The 27,560-nt window shown below is 42.8% G+C and overlaps 2 protein-coding genes across 8 annotated transcripts in view; one reads left to right on the forward strand and one right to left on the reverse strand.

Moving 5' to 3' along the window:
• RYR3 (ryanodine receptor 3) overlaps positions 1-26,303 on the forward strand; it is a 556,286-nt gene extending 529,983 nt beyond the window's left edge. For 5 of the 7 annotated variants that reach the window (XM_037742376.1, XM_037742379.1, XM_037742378.1 and 2 more), the window contains 15 exons: positions 781-839; positions 1,827-1,998; positions 3,136-3,222; positions 4,709-4,909; positions 8,245-8,375; positions 12,694-12,736; positions 13,194-13,321; positions 14,352-14,412; positions 14,722-14,868; positions 18,618-18,752; positions 20,107-20,263; positions 21,092-21,156; positions 21,495-21,595; positions 24,428-24,479; positions 25,345-26,303. In XM_037742376.1, the coding sequence (XP_037598304.1) occupies positions 781-839; positions 1,827-1,998; positions 3,136-3,222; positions 4,709-4,909; positions 8,245-8,375; positions 12,694-12,736; positions 13,194-13,321; positions 14,352-14,412; positions 14,722-14,868; positions 18,618-18,752; positions 20,107-20,263; positions 21,092-21,156; positions 21,495-21,595; positions 24,428-24,479; positions 25,345-25,440 (1,635 nt within the window). In that variant the 3' untranslated portion in view covers positions 25,441-26,303. The remainder of the gene's footprint in view (positions 1-780; positions 840-1,826; positions 1,999-3,135; positions 3,223-4,708; positions 4,910-8,244; positions 8,376-12,693; positions 12,737-13,193; positions 13,322-14,351; positions 14,413-14,721; positions 14,869-18,617; positions 18,753-20,106; positions 20,264-21,091; positions 21,157-21,494; positions 21,596-24,427; positions 24,480-25,344) is intronic. The other 2 variants (XM_017539543.2, XM_037742381.1) reach the window with 1 other exon arrangement.
• Positions 26,304-26,419: 116 nt separating this feature from the next.
• The window catches only part of AVEN (apoptosis and caspase activation inhibitor), a 166,302-nt gene continuing 165,161 nt past the window's right edge, over positions 26,420-27,560 (reverse strand). The window contains exon 6 of the mRNA XM_017539541.2: positions 26,420-26,906. Coding sequence (XP_017395030.1) covers positions 26,791-26,906 — 116 coding nt within the window. The 3' untranslated portion in view covers positions 26,420-26,790. The remainder of the gene's footprint in view (positions 26,907-27,560) is intronic.

Genomic DNA, 27,560 nt, shown 5'->3' on the forward strand with positions numbered 1-27,560 from the left:
AAAAAAAAAAAAAAAAAGAAAAGAATAAAAGAATACATGAACATACAATAAGTTACAGAGTGAATATAGGCCCATCAGAAATAGGTTGAGGAGGCTTCTGAAAAGGTATCATGAGTCAAGTCCTGACAGGTAGCAGGCCTATGAAAAGCTGTGGCAGTCATACTCCAGGCAGAGAATACAGCTAAGTATTCTCTGGAAAGTATGCCTGGAAGGATAGGGAATGTTACAGGAAGTCTGTGTGTTTGGGTATAAGACACAAGTCAGATGGTATAAGGTGGGGATGAAGAGAAATCCCAGGATCATGCAAGACTCATAGGCTATGTTGAGGAGCTTGAATTTTATTCTAAGTGCAGTGATCCTCAGCCAGAGGGACTGGGATAGTGGCAAGAGGATTAAAGACAAGGCAAGAAGAAGCCTGTGAGATGCAAGCAGGCCGATGGAACTTGGTTTGATCTGTGCTCCATCTCTTTCCGACCCCACAGAGCAGGAGAACCACTGCCATGAGGCCCTCACGATGTCCTAACACAAGTTTCCTCTTTGAATTGAGTTAACCGTAGAAGGACAGTTGAGTTTCCAAGTTTCAAATCTTTGTCTTGGCATCTCTTCAGAGTCACTTGATAGACATAGCAGGATAATTATGTTCAGTGGTCCTGGGAGAAGCAGAAACATGAAAAAGCCACTGAAATTTGTGACCAAGAAGCAAATGGCCAAGAAAATGTCTCATCATCATGACCTCAGAGCATTCTGAGGAAAGCTTGACTGATTGTTATTTTTATCTAGGCAGCAGAGATGAAAGCAGCAAATGAAGCAGAAGGAAAAGTGGAATCCGAGAAGGCAGAGTAAGTTCTTGGTAACATCAACTACTCTTACTGCTATGGTAGATAGTTTTTAGGCCAGGCAGAGTGGCTCACACCTGTAATCCCAGCACTTTGAGAGGCTGAGGCTGGAGGATCACTTGAGCCCAGGACTTCAAGACTAGCCTGGGCAACATAATGAGACTCCATCTCTATAAAAATACAAAAATTTCTGGGCATGGTGGTGTGCACCTGTAGTCCCAGCTACTTGGGAGGCTGGGGTGGGAGGACTGCTTGAGCCCAGGAGGTTGAGGCTACAGTGAGCCAAGATCACACCACTGCACTCCAAGCTGGGCAACAGAGCAAGACCTTGTCTTGAAAGCAAGAGAAAAAGAAAAAATAAAGATAGTTATTGACAGCTTCTGATATTCTGTTGCTATAGTAAATAGAAAACTTGATTTCTATCAATGCAAGCAATTATTCTACAAGCCTTGGGTATATTTCCTTTTACCCTAGCTATGTAGTAAATACATTATATTCATCTTGCTAAGTTTATAATCCCACTAGCAGATCCGAGTTTCACTACCTGGCTAGATGACTTTGCAACTTCATATATTGATGATGACAATGATATATAATATTTATTAAATACCTTTTATTTGTCAGGCCTGTGCTAAGGTCTTCTATAGAGTATCTTATTAAATCTTGCCAGAAGCTTAGAAGAGTAGGTACTACTATTTAGAAAATAAAGGGTAACTTCAGAAGGGAAAAAATGGTTAAGTCTAATTTCAGAAGAGTATCAACTTATATATAGCTGATGTACACCAAGATCATGGCCAATCCAAGTGGCCACCATTCATTAAATCTAAATTTAATGTCCAGCCACTGTGGTTTGATAAACACCTGAAATGTCTACCCTCAAGGAATGATTCTACTTCCTGCTCCTCTCAACCCAGATTTCTCTTTAGTCTCCCCTTTTGGGCCAGACCTCCTTCCCTTCTCCCCTGCTGAGTGGGTTTCCCATTTCTGCAGCATGGAAGATGGAGAGAAGGAAGACAAAGACAAAGAAGAGGAGGAAGCTGAGTACCTGTGGACAGAAGTGACAAAAAAGAAGAAGCGACGGCGTGGTCAGAAGGTTGAGAAGCCGGAAGCTTTCATGGCGAATTTTTTTAAAGGGCTGGAAATCTATCAGACCAAGTTACTGGTAAGCGCTCCAGCCTTGGCCCTGTTCATGGTGCAGGCATTGGCCCAGGCAGATGGCAGAGAGGTGCCTCTGATTTGTTTCACTGTTTGATCAATTACTCTTCCTCCCTTTTCTCATTCCTAAACTTTCTTCCTCCCATATGTCTACCTGTTCCTTTTCTGTTGGAGGAAAAGAAAAGAGGGAGAGTCTGGAAAGAACCCCAGTCTTAAAACAGCTCTGCTATCAGCAAGGTGTCCTCTCTGACCTGCTTCCTTACCAGGAGAGCAGGAACACCTCTTTCTACCTAGTCCTTTGTGTGTATTATGTGGGGACATAGCTGATCCTGGTCCAAAAGTTCAGAAGTGATTCGATCATGTGGGAATCAGAAAGAATGTTCCTCTTAGGTTATCTTCCCACACTAGTCCTCCAAACCTTGATTGTTCTATATGCAATCAAACCCTAGAACAGCTTGTAATACTCTTTCTCTGATACATTGCCCACTGAGGTACAGTGGCTGAAGGCCAGGACCACACCTTCCCTAGTACCATTAGGGAGGGCTCCCCACAGAGAGATTGGAAACTTTACCCAGGCAGCTTCCACTCCAATCTTTGGATGCCAATTTTTTGGGGGAAGATGGCAGTGAGAATGGGAATGTTGCTCCTACCAAGGGAGAAGAGGCTCCTGGAACTGTAGCTTGGAAAGGAATGAGGACTGAGGCCACATAATAGCTACATTCAGGGTAGGAGTTGCCAAGGGTCTTCTGCGAGCCTAGATCACTTATAGTTTCCTAATAGACTGCTTGCTGCGTGGTATGATCATGAAAACGCATACACACAGCACTTCAAGGCACAGCTCGAGTCCTCTGCTGGTGGCGTGTTTACGCCTTTGGCTCCCTGAGCAATGAGCCAGAGCAGGATTCTTTATAGCAATTCTAAGCAATTTTTTTTTCAAATCCACATTTTGGTCCCATGTTCATGACATAACACAGTCATGCCATGCCTGTGTTAAGAATGCCATGGTTGCCCTAAAAGAGCGGTCATCAAAGAGTAGGACTTGTCATGTGTGAGCTTCTAACCAGAACTGACCTTCTGTGTGAAAGCAGGAAGTTTTCTTTTCCTTGCAAAGCTCTTCTACTTCTGTCTGTCCTTTTCTTTGCAGCACTACCTGGCCAGGAATTTCTACAACCTGAGGTTTCTTGCTCTGTTTGTAGCCTTCGCTATCAACTTCATCCTGCTTTTTTATAAGGTGATACTTCAATCAGGGGTTAATTGCTAAATATACTGTATACCAACTATGATACATGTAGAAAAAGAATCATGGCAGAATTTATAGTCTTAATTGTATCAAAAATTCTAATACATAAGCGTATTTCTAAGACATTGGCTTCTAAAAGGAATACAATTTCTAGCAATGGAGAGAGTACTGACAAGGGATCCAGTTAGGGGACTGTTTCTATAGTTCATGCTTACTTTAGTCATGACTTAATTTGGTCGTCAAATACTTGTTGAGCATCTCCCATGAGCCAGACCCTATTTAGGAACTGCAAGTTATTTCAAAATGAATAATAAATACAATTCTTTCTTCAAGGAATAGGTAACCAAGAGCCATTATAGTTGGCCTATTTGTTAGAAGCATTTTAAAGGAAGAATTAACAGGATTTGGGAAGAGAGGGGACTGCTCAAGTTAAATGAAGGTTTTGAACATTGGCAAGTTGGTCTTGCATGCTGTAGGCACGTAATAATTGTTAGCACAATGAATTAATGAATGCTCCTGAATTCTCGGCATAGTCTTTAACTGGCTTTTCCATCTCTTGCCTCTTTTATCCACACCAACTTTCCAGTCAACAAACTAATGACCTTCTGTTGCACATAAGAGAAAAATGGAAGTCTGTAGCCAAGAGAGACAAAGCTTGGTTTTAAACACATGGAGATTGAGGTGACTTCAGACAGCCATCAAAGTAGAGAAAGCCGGCAAGCAGTTAGAGCTACAGCACAAAAGCCTCAAAGATGTAGATTTGAGAGTCATCTGTGTAAGAATAGCATCTCAGAAAGAATGGAAAATACTGAGTCTCTGGCTAGGTGGTGGTGTGCGGGTGGGGGAATGGGCACACACATCACATCCGTGTGTGTGTTTGTGTCTTAGCCTCCTCTCAGGCCACAGCATGATCAGAGATTCCCTTCTGTGGCATAAGGATTAAAAGCATATGTAGTAGAGGTTTCCTAATTTTAATTTTTTTGCTTTCTTTTCAGGAGATAGGTTTTGTCTTTTTTTTTTTTTTTTTTTTNTTTGAGACAGAGTCTTGCCCTGTTGCCAGGCTGGTGTGCAGTGTCACAATCTCTGCTCACTGCAACCTCCATCTCCTGGGTTCAAGCAATTCTCCTGCCTCAGCCTCCCGAGTAGCTGGGAGTACAGGTGTGTGCCACCATGCCCAGCTGATTTTTGTATTTTTTTTAGTAGAGATGGGGTTTCACCGTGTTGGCCAGGATGGTCTCGATCTCTTGACCTCATGATCTGCCCGCCTCGGCTGTCTCCTTTTTAAAAGTTTGTTTGCAATTATTAGAGATACTTGGTGATTCCTAGAAATAAGTTACCTGAAAACCTCATTTATTCAGCAAGTAACGTTAAGTCACTACTATTCGTACAGCATATGCTAACAATATAAAATATATGGGGAGAGCACAATGGCTGAGGTTCTTTTTGATGTTTAATAAGCGAGTGTGTTTTGGGCCAGGTCACTGAAGAACCTTTAGAAGAAGAGACAGAGGATGTTGCAAACCTGTGGAATTCCTTTAATGATGAGGAAGAGGAAGAAGCGATGGTGTTTTTTGTCCTTCAGGAGAGCACTGGGTATATGGCACCAACACTGCGGGCCCTGGCCGTCATCCACACCATCATCTCTCTAGTCTGTGTGGTGGGATACTACTGCCTGAAGGTGAGCTGCTTGCCACTCTGGATCTAATCTGACTCCTTGAGGAAGAAGTATCCTTTTTGAGCGCAGCCAGCCCTTTGCTCTAAGACTCTGCTATTCGTAAAGGTCCTTGTAGGTCCATGGAACAGCAGCAGCAGTGCATTGCCTGGGAGCTGCGTAGACCTGCAGAGTATCGGGCCTTACCCCGGTCTTTTAACTCACAATCTACCACTGAGCGTGATCACGGGGCAATTTGTACGCACTTTCAAGTTTTTGAAGCCTTGCGCTAAGAGTCCTGTTTTGGGCACCTCTTGTTGAATTTCATAGAATGGGTCATCAGGCTAAGTCACATGGAGAGCTAGTCATGAGAGAGTCTTCTGATCTTTTAATTGATGTTGAAATTTTTATAAAAATACTTTTTCATTAGGTTGTAATGATTCAAGATCTCAGAAGAAAGCTTACTGATGTGTTAGTTTTCAGTTATCTATTGCTGCATAACGAACCATTCTAAAACCTAACGGTTTAAGATGACCGCTATTTATCTCTCTGATTCTGTGGATGACCGGCACATTTGGGCAGTTCCTCTGTTCAGTGAAAAGCCAGCATTTTTTCAGTTGTCTGCAAGCTCAGCTGGGCTGGAATGGCCAAGATGGCACGTTCCCATGCCTGGCAGCTCAGTGGGGTCACAACTGGAAGAATGGACTCAGCTGGGGTAGCTGTGCCTCTCTCTCTCTCTCTTTCTCTCCAGGTAGATTCAGAGCATCTCCTTCTCCATGCAGCCTTTCCACGGGATCTCTCCAGTAGGGTAGCTGCACTTCTTGCATGATGGCTAGGGTTTCCAAAAAGAGCATGGAGGAGGAAGCTGCTGGCCCTTCCTAAGTCTTAGGCCCAGAATGGGTACAGTGTCCTTTCCATTGCATTCTGTTGTTTAAGGCAAGTCACTTGGCCATCCCAGATTCATTGTTGCACGGTAGAGGGGAGAGGCGCTACACAAAGGCATGAATTCCAGGAGGCCTGGTTCCTTGGGGCCATATTCAGAACCACTACAGTTATGTCAATCTTTAGTCATTCAGCTTTTGGTGTTCCAAGCCCAGTTCTAGTTCTGCTACATCATAATTTTGTTTTTCTCACTGCTTTTCTCATTAAATTTTTTCTTCCTTCTCTTCAGTAGGAAGTCTTCTTAAGTACAGCAAACCATCTTCTTCCTGGGAAGAGTCCAGGAAATATTTTCCTATCTTGTGGTTCTTTCTTCCCCCAGTGAACTATAGTGTCGTGTAGGAAGTCCAGCTACCGTGCTGAAGAGATTTTGTGCCCTGGGTTACACTAAGGGCTCCTCCATTGCAACTATGAAAGTGCAAATTCTGAAGCCAGGCTTCCTGGGTTGAACTCACAGCTCTGCCACTGAAACTCCCAGTCCTCTCTCTTCTCATACGTAAAAATAAGTATTGTTTTGGCCAGGCGCGGTGGCTCAAGCCTGTAATCCCAGCACTTTGGGAGGCTGAGGCGGGTGGATCATGAGGTCAAGAGATCGAGACCATCCTGGTCAACATGATGAAACCCCGTCTCTACTAAAAATACAAAAAATTAGCTGGGCATGGTGGTGCGTGCCTGTAATCCCAGCTACTGAGGAGGTTGAGGCAGGAGAATTGCCTGAACCCAGGAGGCGGAGTTTGCGGTGAGCTGAGATCGCGCCATTGCACTCCAGTCTGGGTAACAAGAGCGAAACTAGCTAGGCGTTTGGCACACGCCTGTAGTCCCAGCTACTCAGGAGGCTGAGGTGGAAGAATCGCTTGAACCCAGGAGGCAGAGGTTACAGTGAGCCGAGACTGCACCACTGTGCTCCAGCCTGGCGACAGAGCAAGACTCCATCTCAAAAAAAAAAAAAAAAAAGTATTGTTTTAAAGTCGCTGGGAGGATTAAATACAGTGGTCTGTGTAAATGTATTCAGAACATGTAGTAAACTCTTAAGCATATTAGCTGCTGCTCCTTAGTTTGACATCCTAGAGCTCAGCTTTTTAAATGGAGTACAGACTATACTGTGAGCTGGAGAAAACGGAAAGTAACACTATTTAGCAAGTAAAGAGTATGGAAGTTCTGCTTATGAGAGTATACAAACTTCTAGAAGATTGAAGGGGAATAGTTGGAATCCCAGAGATAAGCACCACTCTACAACTTGATATTACTATTGTTCTTCAGAGTCATTCAAAACAGCAGGCCTCGCCTCGCACATCATCTGTTTACTAACGGTGACCATCAATTCTGCACAGTGTGCCATGGCTGCTAGCCTTTGGCACCTTCCTGTCATGAGTTTTTTACTTTATCAGTGTTATTTCATTGTTTTAAAGAATACCAGGTAGAAAAACATTGTTTTTAAAGAAAAACGAGAGGTAACTCTTTACACATCACTGTCTGAATTTTGTTCTTTTGTTTCGGACAAAAGCAATGTGGGGTACATGTGTATCATGAGTCTGGAGATGAAGTTCTCAAGGATGTTGCCAGGTAGCGAGTGGCATCTCAGCTAGAGATGGGATGATAAGTTTGTCTGGCTAGAGCAGCTCTGTCAGTTGTGACTTCTCATTGCCTGGGATTTCGGCAGTAGCCTCTGGCCTCATTAACTCTGCCCCATGTTTGGAGTGTGTGTGCGCTTAGTGATGGTTACGCCAAGTGGATTATTTTCCCATCCCTTTCTGTGTTCCCCTTTGGAGGCAGGTCCTTATAGCCATAAATCTATTCCTAGTCTAATTTTAAACTTACAATTATAAAAGAATGGAGAGTGATGGGAGGAAATAAGTATGCCACTACCTGGACGGAGCTCCTTACGGAAACAATCTCAGGAAGGAAACTTCACTACAGACAGACTGAATCCTCTCATTCTATCAAACCATGTTTCATTAACTGACGTCAAAGCCATGAGATAAATATGGCCCTGTATGTTGAAGGGAGTTGGAACATTTCATCACATTCCCGTGGCTGGCTGATCTATTCTAGAATGGTTTATTGTCCTTTCTAAATCTTGGTTCAACTCCAGTCGAGGAGTCTTAGGAGACTTAACTCATTCAGCCCTGGGCTCATCTAGGCATGGCCTGCACACTAGCAAGGGCCAAAAAGTCTAGTCTGTATTAATATTAGCTATTGAACTGAAAATTTAAAGGGTGACTCAAATCAGATCAGCTTTAAAGAGGTAGGTATTTAGCCACAGAGATTCATTTGGCTTCAAGCCCACAACTACGCCCCCTAAGAATCCCACTGTAAGGAGACTGCTGCCCTGAAGTTGGAAGGTTAATGTGTGACAAATACCTGGCAGCAGGTGCTTTAATCACAAAGCCGGCTCTGTGTAACCATTGTCTTCCCAATCCTAGGTCCCTTTGGTAGTATTCAAAAGGGAAAAAGAAGTAGCCAGGAAGCTGGAGTTTGATGGCCTATATATCACCGAACAGCCATCCGAAGATGACATCAAGGGGCAATGGGACCGCTTGGTGATCAACACACCGTAAGTGTCCCTCTACCCCAACTTAAAGAGGAGACAGAGTCTCTACTGTAAATAGAATAACTCTTTCCTCCTGGCCTTAAAACTGGTTAATATAAACGTGCTTCTGGTTTCTGGGACTTGTCTCCCTTGCCTCTTCAATAAAGCCACTTACTGCCCATTAAATACTTATATAGACTTCTATTAGTTTAACAGTGGACAGAAGATATTATCAGAAGGTACCGAGTATATTTTATTTAGACGGGACGGTCCAGTACAATATTGCTTAAACTAGTTTTCCATGTTCGAGTCACACAGTGTTTCCAGGGCGTAAGTTGCCCAGAAGGCCAGAGATCAACTTGATCAGCTTCAGCTTCTCCATAGCCTTCCATGGCACAGCAGTCCTGTAATTGTGCCATCTCTGAAGTCTTCTTCTTAACCAAATAGGCTACTTGGTAAGAGACCTCCTCTTAACATAAGATTGAGAAGCACTTACATGGGCAGGTAAATAGAGCTGACTGGTACGGATGTGAAGACCTGTAGAGGCAACCTTTCCTTCCTGTAGGTAGGTGGCTCTGTGCTGGGAAGGAGCAAGAGCACTGATTGACAGTCAGGTGACACCAAGTCAGCTCTGAAGCTTAGTGGTCTGTGAACTTGCACAAGGTAATCAAACATTCTCAGCCTTAGTTTTTCCTCAGTAATAGAGGGATGAGAATATCACCTCCTACAGTCCTGGGAGGATTAATGAATGTATGTCAAGTGCTTGGCAAATACCTGGAACATGACAGGCATTAAGCTGTTACTCATTCTCTTTCCCCTAACTATTCAAAAACTGGCCATCATTAGCAAATTGTCATGCTCTCATGGCAGTTGATTCACAAAGTAAGTGACAGTTTCAACATAATGTGATAAAAGAAAAGAAATAGGGCCAACAAAGTTGACTGTTGAAACTCTTTGGTGTGCCAATTAAGATAGGCATGTTAAGAAGTAAGCATCCTGACTCCAGGGGAAAAAAACTGTGTCCTATCCAAAGATGATCAGGCAAACTGAGAAGGAGCTCTGCAATGGTACAGCTAAGCATATTTCTTTATAGTCTCCAGAAAAGGAAGGCTCTTCTCTTAGAGGGGGGGAAATGTGAACAGGGCCATCTTCACATCTTAAGTCTGTCCCTGCCTGCAGGTCCCGTGCCAATCTTCTCACACAAGGAAAAACAGTACTACTAAGCACTGTCTCTGACCCTTTGTCCTTACGTTACAGAAACCTTGGACACTATTAAATAGTTGAATCCTGTGGCAAGCTTTGTGCAAACATCAGCAATGCTTGTGTCTGTTATACAAGGAGATATGGCCTAAAAGTCCCAGTAAGAAGGCAGTTCAGTTTCTAGAAATACATCCTAAAGAGACAGTGAGACAAGTACACTAAAATGTCCCAACAAAGGTATTTGCCAATATTCTTAGAGTAGCTTAAACATCCATGAGTAGGAAACGCATAAATAGCTTTTTAAAAAAATTTTAGATAGACCAATGTTTAATGTTTTTCAGAATAATGGCATCATAGTACATGTTCATGTTTTATAACATGCTTTTTTTCAGTTAACTATATGTCATGGAGAGCTTTTTAAAAATTCTTTTGTATTGCTAAGCACACATAAATAAGAACATATAAAATATATATGTACATTTTATAGTATAATTACAAACCAAAACGGTTACAACATTATTGAGAACTTTAAAAATCCTCTGTATTGCCAGGTGTGGTGGCTCACGCCTGTAATTTCAGCATTTTGGGAGGCCAGGGTGAGTGGATTGCCTAAGGTCAGGAACTTGAGACCATTCTGGCCAACATGGTGAAACCCCGTCTCTACTAAAAATACAAAAATTAGCTGGGCATGGTGGCACACACCTATAATCCTAGCGACTCAGGAGGCTGAGACAGGAGAATCGCTTGAACCTAGGAGACAGAGATTGCACTCCAGTCTGAGTGACGAGAAACTCCATCTTCCCATCCTACAGCTATCTACATTTTTGATGTTCATTAGTGGTGATATTAATTAGTGATATTCATTCTCCTGCTTTATAGTTTTTCCAGTTAGGTATTTGTCCCTAAATATATTGCTCTATTTTGACTATTTTGAACTTTATATAAATGAAATTATACTACATACATTATACTGTCACTTGAATTTTTTTTTTTTTTGAGGTGGAGTCTCTGTCGCCCAGGCTGGAGTGCAGTGGTATGATCTCAGCTCACTGCAAGCTCTGTCTCCTGGGTTCAAGTGATTCCTCTGCCTGAGCCTCTTGAGTAGCTGGGACTGCAGGTGTGCACCACCATACCCAGCTATTTTTTTTGTATTTTAGTAGAACTGGGGTTTTACCAGGTTCGCCAGGTTAGTCTTAATCTCCTGACCTCGTGATCTGCCCACCTCAGCCTCCCAAAGTACTGGGATTACAGGCATGAGCTACCACACCTGGCCACTTGAAAGACTTTTAGCATTATATTTGGGAACTCACCTGTGTTGATGTATGTAGATATAACTGTTCATTTTCAAAGCTGTAGAATTTTCTATTATGTATGTTATCACATTTATCAGTTTTCCTCACAGTTAGGTATTTCAACTTTTCTGTTTTTGGCTCTTATAAACAGTGCTAACAGTGAACATTCTCATACCTGATACACAAGTAGAATTTCTCTAGAGTATAGACACAGGAGAGAAAGCTGCTGAATAGTAGCATATGCAAAATGTTTGTTCCAATTTTTACTCCAAACAGTACTTTAGGAGAGTTTCTACTTTGCTTCTTTGTCAGCACTTATTATTGGCAGATAATTTTGCTCATCTGGTAGGCGTATAACGGAACCTCATTGTACATCTCCCTGATTACTAAATGGGTTGAGCATCTTGTACTTTTTCCCTGAACATTCATGTATAGATAGTCTTTATTTATACACTTTCCTTCTGAAGGTCTTTATGCCACACTTTAAGTACTAGTAACAAGTAAAATGTTTTCTACCTTCAAGGAGTTTGCATACCTAGTCAGAGGATAAGAAATTCAGAATGCTCACGTGAAGGTAAGACTATATCTATGGAAAGGTCATGCCCAGAGCCTGTGGTCCTCAACCCTTCAGCATCAGTCGTGGAATCTTCTGCTTAGGACAAAACACGACCAGGCTGAGTTGTATGTTACAGACCATTTGTATAAAGGATTTAGGAGAAAGGAGATATCAGTCTGGCAGAGAAAGCATGGCTGGTTTTTATTTATTTTCAATTTAAATGCAATGCATGAAAAAAATCAAGTAGCAACGTACAAGGAAGTCAAAATTGTTATTTTCATCCCCCAGAGATAAAATGCTAGCAATTTACTCTGTAACACCAGCATTTGTTTTCGCTTTCAAGTGGCATTTAAATATTTAAGACAAACTGCTTTAACACACCAAAAACAACCTTTTTATTTGTTTTTAACGCTGCCACCCTGTTGGGGGAGAGGTGGTGTTTGCTGGGATTATTTTTCTGAGACGTCAGTGAACAGTGGGAGGGCTCTAAAGGCCAGAGGCTCCTAGGCTGTAATCCAGCCTTACAAGGAACCCCCACAGGAAGGATTCAGTAATTCTGGATAGGAGCAAAATATCTTCAATGGTTTTTTGCCAACGTTCCTGAAGATTAGAGTTCTTTCTTAACAATATGAAATATTTGCAGTGGAGCTGGTACAAGCTACAGACAGAAGAAAGATCATCTCTCTGGGGATGGTACAGAACAAGGAACCATCTTCAAGAAAGAGAGGGATCCAACTCCCTGAGGAGCAGGCCCTGGGCATTACTTGGGAATAGAAAATAGAGTGGAAAAGCTCTCAGGTTAAAAAAATTCAATAGAAATAAACTAAAGGTGATTCCCAGACTGGAAACTTCATAGAGTTAGGGACTTTGTCTGTACTTTCCGCCACATGAAACATCCCTTATTCCCATTGTCTACCCCAGTAGCTGACATTAAGTGGCGACTCACTGAATGGAATGCATGTGTTTTCTGTAGCATTTTGTTTCTGGTTATACTGGGATCAGGGAAAGGATTTAGAAGTATATATCTGTCTCTATGTAATCTGTCCTCACAAATCTTGGCTCCAAACCATAATTGAGGCAGAACCTGCCCAGTGGCTTTCCAGGTGTTTCAGAAGCCAATATAAAGTAGTGAGACCTGTGATGACGCTGAACTTCAATCAGATTTTGAATTCTTTAGTGAGCAGGACAGAAACCAAAAAGATCATAGATCCAGGAACTCAGACTGAAAAGTTTCTTGATGTGCTTTCCTTGATGTTAAGAACGAAGAACCTACCTTTTTCATTTTCTTTTTCAGATCTTTTCCTAATAACTATTGGGACAAGTTTGTAAAGAGAAAGGTATGCTTTGTCAGTGGGGGTGAGTGCCACGATCACAAAGACATGTGCTGTATGTTTTTTAAGTTCTCCACATACGAACATGAGTAAATGTGATGCCACTTTTATGATAGTGTCTCAAGAAGAGTAAGTCACACAGAAGGGGCTGGATATGAACACACGTAGGTTTTTGGCTTCATTCATACACTCATCTGCCTTAAGCAAGTTAACAGAGTCCTCACTGTTTTCTGCATAGATGTTTTCTCCCCTGCAAAAAGATACCACTATCAGCTTTTAAAAAGTAACCATTTAATTATCTTTATTGCTTCTTTTTTTTCTGGGTTTTTTCTGTATTTTGAACTATGTCTTAATCTACCCCTTGGAAGAGCCCATAGGGCAGCAAAGCTCTGAAGACCCCAGACCTAGAGAAGATTTGGTGGCGGCTTGTGGCCTGAGCTCACCCTGTCATCCTTTGCTTCAGGTGATCAACAAGTATGGAGATCTCTACGGAGCAGAACGCATTGCTGAACTTCTGGGTTTGGACAAAAATGCTCTTGACTTTAGCCCAGTAGAAGAGACCAAAGCAGAGGCGGCCTCTCTGGTGTCATGGTACATAAAGCTTAGGAGTTAAAATCCAAAGCAGCTCAAATAGATCTTTCGCTTTTCCATTCCTCTTCAGTTGCTCAAGGGAAAAATTACAACTGTGTTTTTGTTCTCTCAGGCTCTGGTCTGGTTTAGGTGTTTCTTCTAGGTTCTAACATATTGGGAAAGCACTGCTGTAAAAATTTGAAGAATAGGCTGGGCGCGGTGGCCCACACCTGTAATCGCAGCACTTTGGTAGGCCGAGGTGGGCGGATCATGAGGTCGAAATTGAGACAATCCTGGCCAACGTGGTGAAACTTTGTTCTACTAAAAATACAAAAAATTAGCTGGCCGTCATGGCGCCCACCTGTAGTCCTAGCTACTTGGGAGGCTGAGGCTGGAGAAGTACTTGAACCTGGGAGGCAGAGGTTGGGAGTGAGCCAAGATCCTGCCACTTAACTCCAGCCTGGCAACAGAGCAAGACTCTGTCTCAAAAAAAAAAAAAAAAAAAAAAATTGAAGACCAATACATTTTTATGCTTTATAGAGCTGAAAGAGAAGGACTAAGTAAAATTTCAGGCTGGGCCACGTGCCGCGGCTCACACCTGTAATCCTAGCACTTTGGGAGGCCAAGGCGGGTGGATCACAAGGTCAGGAGTTCAAGACCAGCCTGGCCAACATAGTAAAACCCTGTCTCTACTGAAAATACAAAAAAAAGTTAGCCAGGTAGAGTAGCAGGTGCCTGTAGTCCCAGCTACTTGGGACGCTGAGGCAGGAGAATCACTTGAACCCACGAGGCGGACGTTTCAGTGGGCCGAGGTCACACCACTGCAGTCCATCCTGGGTGACAGAGTGAGACTTCGTTTCAAACAAACAAACAAAAAAATCAGGCTGTGTGATTCAGCTGTTCTCTGTCTCATGGGGAACACATACAACTTGATAAAGCTGAGAGCCGTATTTAGGTTATTAAACCTGAGAGAAAAAAACTTTTTCCCCCTTATTAAGCACTTTAGTACCTCTTGACATTTATAAGTTTTAAAATTACTGTTCTTCTCTAGGCTAAGTTCCATTGACATGAAGTACCATATCTGGAAGCTTGGAGTTGTTTTTACTGACAACGTAAGTATTGCACCTTGAAAAACAAAATTCCGTACCCCAGGTTCAGGGATGCCACAGAGAAGCAAGCTATGGAGAATGCCCGGAAAGATTCAGGGATTGCTTATCAAAGGCCAAAGTCTTACACATCCTGGGGGACACTTACACAATGGTGTAAGGTAGATAGGGCTCACTTAGCAATTCTTGGGCCAGCTCACAGCACCTCAGCACCTCAATCCCCGCTATCCTCAGTTTGTCCCCCGAAATAAGAAAAAATGGTTTAATAAGCACATATCAGGCAAAAATACTTAAACTGCTTTCTTCCATCCCCAGTCCTTTCTCTACCTTGCCTGGTATACAACCATGTCAGTTCTGGGCCACTACAATAACTTCTTCTTTGCTGCTCACCTGTTGGATATCGCAATGGGCTTTAAGACACTCAGGACCATTCTGTCATCTGTAACTCACAACGGCAAACAGGTATGGTTTCTACTGATGCAGAACAGAATGAACTTATATATGCTTAGGGGAAAAAAAATGATCAGCAGGTAGTATACAGTGTATGACAGGAAGGAATGTGTCATGGTGTATAATGTACTTTTCTTGGCCAAATGCTTGAACTAATAGTGATTGTTTTTGCAAAATTGTAGAAAATTAAAAATATAGCTGCAACCATCATGTAGAAAGCATAAGACCTTGGTTCAGTAAGCACTGACATTAAGATGAACCAGGGAAGGAGTGAGGTGATAGATACGTCAGAATAACCTTGGAGATCTTTTTAAGGTCTACGCCTTCCTCCCTGAATCTGATATACTCCCTGGGGGTTAGCAAGTGGACATACTGTACACACAAAACTCCCCAGGTACTTCTGATATCTGCATCCAATTAAGAACCAATGACTTCAGATACACACACACATATAATGTATATGGTTGTTACATATGATACACATAGTACACATTATAGTACATGTATAAGATAGTTAATACTATAATTATATAGTTTATACTATATAATTATATAGTTTATATTATATATATAGTTAAGGAATTGACTCTGACAATATATAGAAGATTAGATATTGATTAGACTGGATATAGAATGGCTGTAGCCATACTAAAATCTAATGGCTTGTCCTTATCTACATATTCAAACTGTTTAACATTTCATTCCTCATTAAGTACAAGTCTGTATATGAGACATGCTCCCTCCCATCTCCAAACCTTTGTATGGGAGAGGGAGAAAAGACGGAGTTAAAATGTGCCCAGCTTACGCTACGTCCCAGTTACTGTGACAGTCTCACAACTACCTGGTAAAGTAGATGTTCGGCTCATTTGACAGATCAGAGAACTAAGTTGAGAGGCTAAATGTCTCACCCAAGACCACACAGCTGCTAAGTGGTGGAGCTGAGATTCAAGCCCCTTTCTTCCCTGAGGCAAAGTCCAAGTTCCTTCTCTTTTTTTCTATGAGGTTCGAGTGAGCGTTCCTCCCTCGAGTCTGCTGAATACATTTCCTCTGGTGCTGATCTTCACACTGATTTCACCCCTAGCTCCTCTCAAATCTCATGTCCTCATATTTTTTTTTTTTATTGCATTTTAGGTTTTGGGGTACATGTGAAGAACATGCAAGATTGTTGTATAGGTACACACGTGGCAGTGTTATTTGCTGCCTTCCTCCCCATCACCTACATCTGGCATCTCTCCCCACCTCCCACCGTCCCTCCCCTATTTCCCCCCAACTGACCCGTGTGTAGTGCTCCCCTCCGTGTCCATGTGTTCTCATTGTTCAACACCCGCCTATGAGTGAGAACATGCGGTGTTTGATCTTCTGCTCTTCTGTCAGTTTGCTGAGAATGATGGTTTCCAGGTTCATCCATGTCCCTACAAAGGACACGAACTCATCGTTTTTGATGGCTGCATAATATCCCATGGTGTATATGTACCACATTTTCCCTGTCCAGTCTATCATCGATGGGCATTTGGGTTTGTTCCAGGTCTTTGTTATTGTAAACTGTGCTGCAGTGAACATTTGTGTGCACGTGTCCTTATAGTAGAACGATTTACAATCCTTTGGATATATACCTAGTAATGGGATTGCTGGGTCAAATGGAATTTCTAGGTCCTTGAGGAATCACCACACTGTCTTCCACAATGGTTGATCTAATTTACACTCCCACCAACAGTGTAAAAGTGTTCCTATTTCTCCACATCCTCTCCAGCATCTCTCCAGATTTTTTAATGATCGCCATTCTAAATGGCGTGAAATGGTATCTCAATGTTGTTTTGATTTGCATTTCTCTGATGACCAGTGATGATGAGCATTTTTTCATATGTTTGTTGGCCTCACGTATGTCTTCTTTTGTAAAGTGTCTGTTCATATCCTTTGCCCACTTTTGAATGGGCTTGTTTTTTTCTTGTAAATCTGTTTTAGTTCTTTGTAAATTCTGGATATCAGCCCTTTGTCAGATGGGTAAACTGCAAAAATTTTTTCCCATTCTGTTGGTTGCCAATTCACACTAATGACTGTTTCTTTTGCTGTGCAGAGGCTGTGGAGTTTGATTAGGTCCCATTTGTCTATTTTGGCTTTTGTTGTCAATGCTTTTGGTGTTTTGGTCATGAAGTCCTTCCCTACGCCTATGTCCCAAATGGTTTTGCCTAGATTTTCTTCTAGGGTTTTTATGGTATTAGGTCTTATGTTTAAGTCTAATCCATCTGGAGTTAATTTTAGTGTAAGGTGTCAGGAAGGGATCCAATTTCTGCTTTCTGCACATCACTAGCCAGTTTTCCCAACACCATTTACTAAACAGGCAATCCTTTCCCCATTGCTGTTTTTTGTCTGGTTTGTCAAAGATCGGATGGTTGTAGATATGTTGTGTTGCCTTTGAGGCCTCTGTTCTGTTCCATTGGTCTATATCATTGGCTCTCTGTTTGTCTGTTACGGGTGTATAGGACTGCTTGTGATTTCTGCACATTGATTTTGTATCCTGAGACTTTGCTGAAGTTGCTTATCAGTTTGAGAAGATTTTGGGCTGAGACAATGGGGTCTTCTAGATACACAATCATGTCATCTGCAAATAGAGACAATTTGACTTCTTCCTTTCCTATTTGAATACCCTTTATTTCTTTTTCTTGCCTGATTGCTCTGGCGCCTACTCCCTCTTGTGTCACTCCCTGAAGGCAAAGCTCTGATCTTGCTGATCTTCGTATGTCCAGCTCAGTGCCTAGAGAGATCAGACGTGCAGGTCCCGTGTACTCCTCACTCACACCCCTGAACTTAACTCCTAAAGCCTGGAAGTAAGCATGCCCTAGGACACCACAAAGGGCCAGGGCAGATTTCTCCATAACAAAAAGTGTGACTCGGCTCCACCATCATCATTCTTAGAATAACTTCAAAGTTGTGACAGTTATCCAGGGAATGATTATTTATGAAATAGTATAATACAGGGATACCCATCAGTCCAAAGAACCTTTGGGGTTTTCTAAGCAGCAGCATTGTGAAGCGTCAGGTAACAGGTACCTCTGTATAAACACCACCACCACAATATAACCCTCCTCACAGCACCTTCACTATTCAATACTGAAGTTCTTCTATGTTTTACTTGTGCCAAATCTAATACCCTAGAAATTAGTCTGCTTGGGCTGCCAGAACAAAATACTACAGCCTGGTATTTTGTTCAACAACAGAAATGCCTTTTCCACGGTTCCGGAGGCGGTAAGTTTGTATCACAGTGCGAGCAGGGTTGGTCTCTCCAAGGCTATGGACAGCCACCCTGTCGCTGCTGCTTCCCCTGACAGACCGTACCTTCATGTGTGCCTGTGTCCCAGCTCCTTTTCTTATAAGGACACCAGTGAGATTGGTTGTGGGCCCATCTTAGCCTCAATTTAACTTCATCACCTCTTTGAAGGCTGTATCTCCATCTCCAAATGCAGTCACATTCTGAGGTACTGGAGGTCAGGACTTCAGCATATGAATTTGGGGGGCACAATTCAGCCCCTAACACCCCATCATTACTATTTTCTCCCAGTAAGCCCACTTCTCTTTCCCTGTGGTCCCCTCTTTCCTCCTCTGTTCACAGCCCAATAGCTTTCTTGGCCACCATCCACCCCTTCCTCATTTCCTCTCCTTGCTGGGCCTCACTGTTCCTCCTCTTTTTCCTGGAGTCTCCCATGAACCTTTCGAGATACAGCTGACCCCACCTCCTTTTCCTTTCCCTGTCCTCTCATTCCTAGTTGGTTCTGACTGTGGGTCTCCTGGCCGTGGTGGTTTATCTGTATACTGTGGTGGCTTTCAACTTCTTCCGAAAGTTCTACAACAAAAGTGAAGACGATGATGAGCCGGATATGAAGTGCGACGACATGATGACGGTGAGGGCCCACCCACTGCGCGGCCACCCCGCCCCTTCGCGCCTTGCTGGGAAGAAGGGCTGAGTGTGGCTGCTCTGGAAAGTTAGTCAAAGAGTACAGTAGAGATCAGAGTAGAACACAGGTCCTCGTGTCCTGGGGAGACAGAAGTGATGGAGGTAGGTTTCATTACCACACATCTAAGCCCTGTGGGCAACGCAGTAGCCTGCACAGTGGGCTCATCATTCATCTATTTCTTTTCTGGGGTAAAGATGAGACATTATTATGAATGAACCTGTATCTTAAATTTCCTGGGAGTCGAGCTTTGATTGATTGCTGTCTCTGAGAGCAGAGAGGAAAGTCCCACGAACTGGGATTGAGCACTTGATTTATTTCAGCAAGCCAGTCAGGGATTCTTTCAGGATAGCCATTTGGCTGAAGAACATGACAGCAGCAGGATCAGGTTTGGAAGTCGAGGGTGGGGTCCTGTCAGGCCAGATCCTCGTGAGGAAAAAGGCACTGTCCAGAGTGAGCCAACTTGGCTGCAGCAGCATCTCCAGTTTATTTTGACCAGATTTCAGAAAAAGAACATGCATCTCAGGGACAGTGAACTGCCCAGTCTGCAAGCATCTCCATAAAAGAGGTAACAGTTCTTGACTAAGAACTCTTTCTTGGGCCGAGCACCGTCATGAGACAGCAACACTAGCCCCTAGAGACTGGAATGACCAGCATGTCTTCAGTCTGCCCCTGGGTTTTGATTTTCCAGGTGTAAGACAATCCTTTCTCTGTGAGTCTAACCCATCCCATCAGGTGGAGAGACAGAGGGTGCACTGCTCCGTGAGCCCAGGTGCCTAGATTGGCTCAAACATGCTGAATGGGAGGAGCGGAAAGTTCCATTATCTTTTATCTTCCTGCTGCAGGAATCCCTGCCCTACCAGGTGTAAGGGGAATGCAGATGAAGAGGAGGGGGCCTTTTTGCAGTCTGTAGCCTGAAAGCCAGGCTAACACTCTTAAATGAGGAAAAATTAGTATCTGTCCTAGGCTACACTCACCAAGGCTTAAAGATGTTTTAACTTGTATACACCTTAAATGAATTCTGTTGTATCAAATAGTTAAAACGTTTTTTAAATGGGCCTAAAAATATCTTTTAAAAGCCTAAATATAAAAACAATTTTTCCGTCTTTGTAGATACCAAACTGTCCACAGAGAGTAGTGGATGGACAGCAGGTCGCAGCATAAATACTGGTACCTCTGAGGAATTCCCCACCCAGGGCTGCCACACTCTGACCGAATCATATGAATGATCTGACCACCTTGCTAAAAACAAACAGAACTGTGACTTTTGCCTAAATTTCCATTGTTTGTTTTTCCTCTCTAGTGTTACCTTTTCCACATGTACGTGGGAGTGAGAGCAGGAGGCGGCATTGGTGATGAAATTGAAGACCCTGCTGGTGACCCTTATGAAATGTATCGCATTGTCTTTGACATTACCTTTTTCTTCTTTGTCATTGTCATCTTGCTCGCCATCATTCAAGGTACGATTGCCAATTCTGTTAAGTAGGAGCAGGGTTTCATCTAGGTCTTTTTGCTTTCTTTCATCTGTGACTTAACTGGTTTATGAAGAAGTGTGTGAATTTATTTATGTACTTGTTAATTTAGCATCTACTATGCCTAAGGCTGTGGCTATACATAAAGCGAAAAACACATCTAGGCACAGTTATAAGAAACTTAATCCACACAGAGAAACCCCTTCTTTCTGTTCCTCTACTATGAATTATTTCCTCCTTACTTCTGCTTCTAGGATGTCTCCTATGGCTACTCTGGTCCTCTTCATTTTTCTCCCAGGCAGGGAAGGAGCAGAGAGCTGGACAGTGCAAGGGACAGGAGGGAAAGAATGACATTTTAGTCAATAGCTTGTCAAGACTGGAGAAAGATGAGGATGAATTTAGCTTGAGTCATGCTGAGTGGAGGAAACTGTAGGACAGGCAGGGGTTGAGGGCTAGGAAGCCAAGGAGCTGAGGGGGAACCATGATCCACCTCAATGTCAGAGGGGCTAGGAGAACAGAGAGCCCATCGCACAGATGCACCAAATAGCTAAGCAAAATAGAAAAGTAACCTGGGAGAAGCGGGGAGGAAAGAGTTTCAGGGAGGAGCCAGTAGTTAACAGCACGGCCTAGTGTGGAAAGGTAGAGTGAGAAGGAACAACGAGAAACAGCCAGGATGTAACACTTATTTTTCTCATTTTGCTTTGAGTAGGGCACCTTTGACAATTCCCTTTTTTAACAGAATAAAGTGGCTTCTTCCTCTCCCTCTACCCCTGAACCACTACACAGATTGCTTTGTCTTTGTATTTAAAATTCTAGGTCTTATTATTGATGCTTTTGGAGAGCTCAGAGACCAGCAGGAACAAGTGCGAGAAGATATGGAGGTAATGTTGCTCTAAGTCCTAGTCCCAGCTCTATTTTAATATCCTCACAAGCAAATGGATTGTTTAAACAATAGGTTTTACTGTTACTTAGGGCCAGTCCTAAGCAAGACTACAGGAGCAGCCACCCTGCTACCTCCTTTACTGTCCTGTAATCGGATCAGCTCCCAGCTAATCAGGAGCTCAGTGTGTGGTACTACTGAGTAAATGACTAATACCCAAAAGCATTAGAGAGAGAGATTTTTCATTGTCTGTCAATTAAATAGAATCATGACCGTCTCCTCTCCTGCCTATATTATTACGCCTACAAATGCCTTTTCTGCCTCTGTTATTTTTCTTAGACTAAATGTTTCATCTGTGGGATTGGCAATGACTACTTTGACACGACCCCTCATGGTTTTGAAACACATACATTACAAGAGCACAACTTGGCCAACTACTTGTGAGTATTCTTGGTTAACCGAAGTGATGGGAGTTGTAGTGTAAAAAAAGCCCATTATGTCATACAGTTCAGTCTTGGCTGGAAAAAGTGACCTGAAAGGAACTTCCAGGAGTCCCCTAAGCCTGTACCTCTGTCCACAGACTCTGCCTCTCCCACGTGTGACAGACGTGTGCGTGGGCAATCCCTGCTCCTAGCAAAGGCCAGCTCCTCAACCTGATTGGATTACATCCAATCTCCAGGACACACCCCTCCAGAATTTCTCTTTCTCTGCTGACTTCTTCTCTCACGATATAAAGATGCTTTTTTCTAACCCTAAACAAAGAAAAATCTGTGCCCTCATTTTCACTTCTAGCTATTGCCCTACTTCTTTTTGCCTTTCAGCACAATTGGAAGCTGTCCATGCTCACTCACTGTGTGCAATTTCTCTCTTCCCATTTGCCTGTGACCCTCCCACTGGCAGGCTTTCCTCCCCACATCATAAGATTTGGTCTTGTCAAAGAGGCCTGTAACCTGCATGTTGCTAAATTCTGTGGTCAGTTTTCAGGCTTCATCATGTCTGTCCGTTCACATTAACAGTGAAGCCCTGGCCAGGTGCAGTGGCTCACACCTGTAATTGTAGCACTTTGGGAGGCCAAGGTGAGCAGATCACAAGGTCAGGAGATCAAGGCCATCCTGGCCAACATGGTGAAACCTGTCTTTTGTAAAAATATAAAAAATTATCCAGGTGTGGTGGCACACACCTGTAGTCCCAGTTACTCGGGAGGCTGAGGCACAAGAATGGTTGAACCCTAGAAGCAGAGGTTGCAGTGAGCTGAGATTGCCCCACTGCACTTCAGCCTGGGCAAAAGAGTAAGACTCCATCTCAATAAAAAGAAAAAAGAAAAAAAAAAAAAAACAGCGAAGCCCCATGACCTGGGATATTTTGAGTTGAGGCGTCCCTCTGTTTTCATACTGCTTTTTTTTGTTTTTGTTTTTGTTTTTAGGCACACCATTAATTTAGAACCAGCTAATTTTTTTTTGGTAAAGATGAGGTTTTGCCATGTTGCCCAGGCTGGTGACATACTACTGAGCCTAGCCTTCATCTTTCTTTAGGAGAGAGCACGCTCAGCTTTTGGAGAAGGCATGGTCAGAAGTGGCAAAGATATGTTTTTGATTTAAGAAACTTATATGCCAGCAAAAACATGAGTTTTGTTTTTATTGAGACAGTCTGGCTCTGTTGCCCAGACTGGAGTGCAATGGTGCCATCTTGGTTCACTGCAGCCTCCACCTCCCAGGTTCAAATGATTCTCCTGCCTCAGCCTCCTGAGTAGCTGGGAGTACAGGCACCTACCACCATCCCAGGCTAATTTTTCTATTTTTAGTAGAGGCGGGTTTTTACAGTGTTCGCCAAGCTGGTCTCAAACTCCTGACCTGAAGTGATACACCTGGCCTCAAAAACTTGAGTTTTAAAAGGTAACTATACTGTGCCCTTCCTCATGTCATGAGTATTTATCATCATTAATTCCCATTAAGACAATATACATCTTAATGGAGATTAATGAGCCCATGGCCATGTGTCAGTTCATGATTTACACATCTGTGGAGGGATGCTGTCATTTGGGTTGGAACCTCTTCTATGCCTTCCCCTGGCACTGTTATCCTGGTCTCTTTCCTGTCTCTATCCTCTCTAGGAGCAAGCTTGAGGGGAAAGAACCCAAATTATTTGTTTGAGCCTCCCACCTAAAATGGTGCTTCGTCAAGTAAATGTGCTAGGAAAAGAATGATGTCCCAAGTCTCAAGTAGTATAAAGAGATTAACCCTGCTTTCTTTCTCAGTAAATGAGAAAGGGGAAGGCAATAAACATAGTCAGAGCTACTACTGTGGGCTAGGACCTAAAGCTCTAACCACATACCACCTTGATAGAACTCAGATCTGGGGCTCAGACTCCCTACCCTCAGAAGGACATAATTAAGCTCAGAGTTCAGCCCCTGCCCCCTGGGATACTTAGGTTTGACTTTGTCTGTGACACTTAAGACATGGATCACAGAGCAAGTAAAACTACACCGGCATTCCCCAAGCTATCTATGAAAACAAAACTAAACTTCTGGAAGAATCCGAGAAACCCAATGAGACTGAATACTTTATCTTTTCTATGACAGGTATGCTAGAGCCACATACATAATTTCAATTCTATATCTATATGGGATGATAAACGCTCTGTAAAATATTCTATGGTAAGAATTTGGGCTACCATTTTACTGTTTTATTAGATTACAATTTTGTTAAAATGGTGGCCAATATGCTACCTTGCAAGTGATCTCAGCTCAAGGTTTAGGGATGGCAAAAAGCATCTCTCCACACAAAGAGGCTAATTTCAAGATTTATGTTTGCTACTATTAGAAAATGACACTTTGGGTTCCTGTGCCATACTCCCCTGGTATCTTTTTTTTTCTGAGATGGAGTCTTGCTCTCTTGCCAGACTGGAGGGCAGTGGCACGATTTCGGCTCACTGCAACCTCCACCTCCCGGGCTCAAGCGACTGTCCTGCCTCAGCCTCCTGAGTAGCTGGGACTATAGGCATGTGCCACTACGCCCCAGTAATTTTTGTATTTTTAGTAGTGACAAGGTTTCACCATGTTGGCCAGGAGGGTCTTGATCCGCTCACCTCGGCATCCTAAAATGCTGCGATTACAGGTGTGAGCCACCACACGTGGCCAACAATTCCCTGATTCTTAAAGTCACTGTAGACCGCATAGGACCAAACAGCCTTTATGAGCCCTGATTACAGTTAATCCATGTGCATGAACTTGGGTCTTGACCAGAGTATCTAATACTATCTTTTCCTTGTTCCAGGTTCTTTCTGATGTATTTGATTAATAAAGATGAAACAGAACACACGGGTCAGGTGAGAAATAAAATGCCTTCAAAGAATCATACACCCATGTTAGATCTCCCCTTCCTAAATCATGAGACTGAGTAGGGCACAGGCTATCTGAAATAGACAGATGACCCCATTAAGCCCACGTATGCATTTTTCCATCACCTTTTTGTGACCAAACACTGACATTTTCTAAATGCTTATAGCTACCGCTTCAGACTAAAATAGCTAGAGGTGGGGAGAACATAACAGAAAAAGACAATGAGAAATGGCGTGGGTGGCTGTAACAAAGAGCAGGAAAGTCGGAGTACAACGGAGTGAGAGACAGCCTAAGAAGGATAACAGCCTCCTGTGTGGGGGACACGGAGCGGGAGCGTGGAGGTGTGCATGTGAGAGGATGTGTCAGATTTTGTAACTAAATGTAAAAAAGAAATGTAGTGGTAGAGAACAGGGGAGGAAAAAGTCAGTTACCAAATATTCAAACATTATTGGCTTTGTAGGAAAACTTCACAGCTCACTCACTGAATGGGAGAGGTAGCTGGTTTCCAGATCTGGATTTAGCGAGCAGTAAACGTTCCCTCACGCATTCCTCCGTCTTCCTCCAATGGCATGCAATCAGCTTACTGCTAAATCTTTAAGCATTTTTAGTGGCAAACATTGATTGGGGCAAGGGGGGTTTTTCTCCTTCCCTGCCAGCAGAGTGTGTCAGGCAGACATGGCTTCTTCCTCCCCAAACAGCCTGTGCTGGGAATAGAACAAGAATGAATGAGCAGGTTTGGCCTCATATAAATTCACATCAGTCTTCCTAAAGGGAGCCACAAAGAGCAAAAACACACTGGGTTTTAGCTTACTGTGGTTTAAAAATAAGCACCCGTTGTGCACATTATTTCAGGAATCTTATGTCTGGAAAATGTACCAAGAAAGGTGTTGGGATTTCTTCCCAGCCGGTGATTGCTTTCGTAAACAATATGAAGATCAGCTTGGATAATCTGAATGAAAGAAGTGCCACAATTCTGGACAGTCAACTTCCAATGAAATAAAGTCCTCCTGTTACAGATCTGCAACATATTTGAAATGTGACATTTTCTAAATACCTCCCTTAAAAAAAAAAAAAAATGTTTGCTAAAAATCTGTGCTATTTTGAAATTGATTTGGCTTTTTGTGCCTAATGGACATACATACACTGTGGGAACCTGTCAAAATGTTTAAGGAGGATGGCAAGGAATCAAATAATCTCTAGTCAAATGCCTGCGAGTTTTTCAGTTCTAAGGTATCTAATTTGTTGGGAATGGTAGCATTAAGGAAAGGGCTGGAGAAGTATGAAGTCTTGAATGTGTAACACCTGAAATTTTAAACACTTGAATGTCATATGATGGTATCAACTTGTGACTCATAGGGTCTGAACTACAAAAAATAATTTTAACTGAGTCTAATTTTTCCCATGGTACTTGCTACTGACTGTATCCAGAAAAGCTTTAAGCAGTTAAAGAAATAGAAAAAACCCGACACATCTCGATTAAGTGCCTTAAAACCTCTTTAGATATAGCTATGCAAGTTTTTTATGTTTGTGTTCCAGAAGGACAGTTCCATTAATTAGTGGTGATCTTGTCTTACTTTATGAAACTGCACTGGAAGGTTATTCATATCATTTTTTTTTTTTTTAGTAACAGCTGTCAACTGCTGTTGTTAGAAGAAAAGTACTGTACTGAAAATTCAGAAAAAAAATCTCAACCTTATGCCAAAATTGAGTAATGCTTAATGGTCCCTTGTAAGTAGTGGAGCTGCTATGTTTAGGTGAATCTCCTCAAATAAAACAAAGTGCCCACTGCAATAAAGTAATACATACCAATCCATGGTTTGGCCTCTTGGAATGCATCACTTCTGGCTGATTCCACAACCACTCCGTGACTGCTGGGGAAGGGGACATGAGACAGATTGCCCAGGGCCCCACACAAGAACGAAAAACCGGACAGACCAGCATTTGTTTATTTTGACCAAATGCATGCCTTGTTTGCATCTATTCTCTTAATCAGCGGCAGCACCTGCTATGCTGTAAACACTGCAAAGGCGGCAGCTAGAAACAAGGGCCACAGTACGCCCTGTCCTTGAGGAAATCTATTAGATTACTAAGCCGGACAAAACAAATGCAACAAGCTGCTTCAAGGTGTTCTTTCAGATGTCACACACAGAGGTAGGCATTGCATTTGCTGCTGTGAGCATAATGGAACGCACTAGCTTGGGGCATGCTTGTAAACTGGCTGCTCCTGAAGGACAGCCTTATGCCCACCTGCCCTTAGAAGGCAACCAAGATTTGCTTCAGGCACTTTTTCCCCCCCTTTTAGGAAATCATGCTGTCCAACCAGTCTTCCAGCTCTTCCTCAGTAACATTTTTGGATGCTCTTGGTTGGTCAGGTTCCATGTTCTTTTCTTCAGTCACAGATGGTTCTGCACAAACTGGGGAAATAAAAGCAATGTTAACACCCTCCGATGAGTCCTACAATTGAGGGTAAAGCTTCCCTCAGGTTTGTTCCCAGGTATAATTCAGCCCTGATTATTACTTTCCTTACAACAAGGGGAAACATTCTAATTATTATTACTCCCTAAGATGATACAGCAATATCTAAACAATAAAACCTGGGTGGAGGATGTGCTCTTTATTCTGAAGCAGAACTTCACAGCCTGCTAGTTTTTGTTGTTTCACTGTTAAGACCAACAGCTCAGTTTTACTATTCTTGCAGCAGTCCTTGAAAATTAAAGGATCTCAAATGCAATAGATGGATGTGGCAATCTCCTTGGGCCGCTCTACATCAAATAGGCCACCATCTCACAGGACATGCAAAAATTAGAATGTGGTGTTGTTCTGTCAAAAAATAAGATTGAAATAGCAAGAAAAACGTGAAGAGTTGGCCTGTCACTGCTGAAAAGCTGAAGGCTACAGGTATCCTAATGCCTTTTCATAGCAGAAGTTCCATTTGCAGCCCCAGGTTTCTACTGCAATTGGGCAGGTAGCAGCTTTGGAAGCTCGGTGTGTCGAGTGAGAGAAGGTTGTCAGAAAGGTCAGCTCAGGGGGAAGCAGGGATGTGAGCACAGAAACAGCTGTCAGTGGAC

This window comes from Cebus imitator, unplaced genomic scaffold (genome assembly GCF_001604975.1).
Source record: "Cebus imitator isolate Cc_AM_T3 unplaced genomic scaffold, Cebus_imitator-1.0 Scaffold119, whole genome shotgun sequence".
NCBI lineage: Eukaryota > Metazoa > Chordata > Mammalia > Primates > Cebidae > Cebus > Cebus imitator.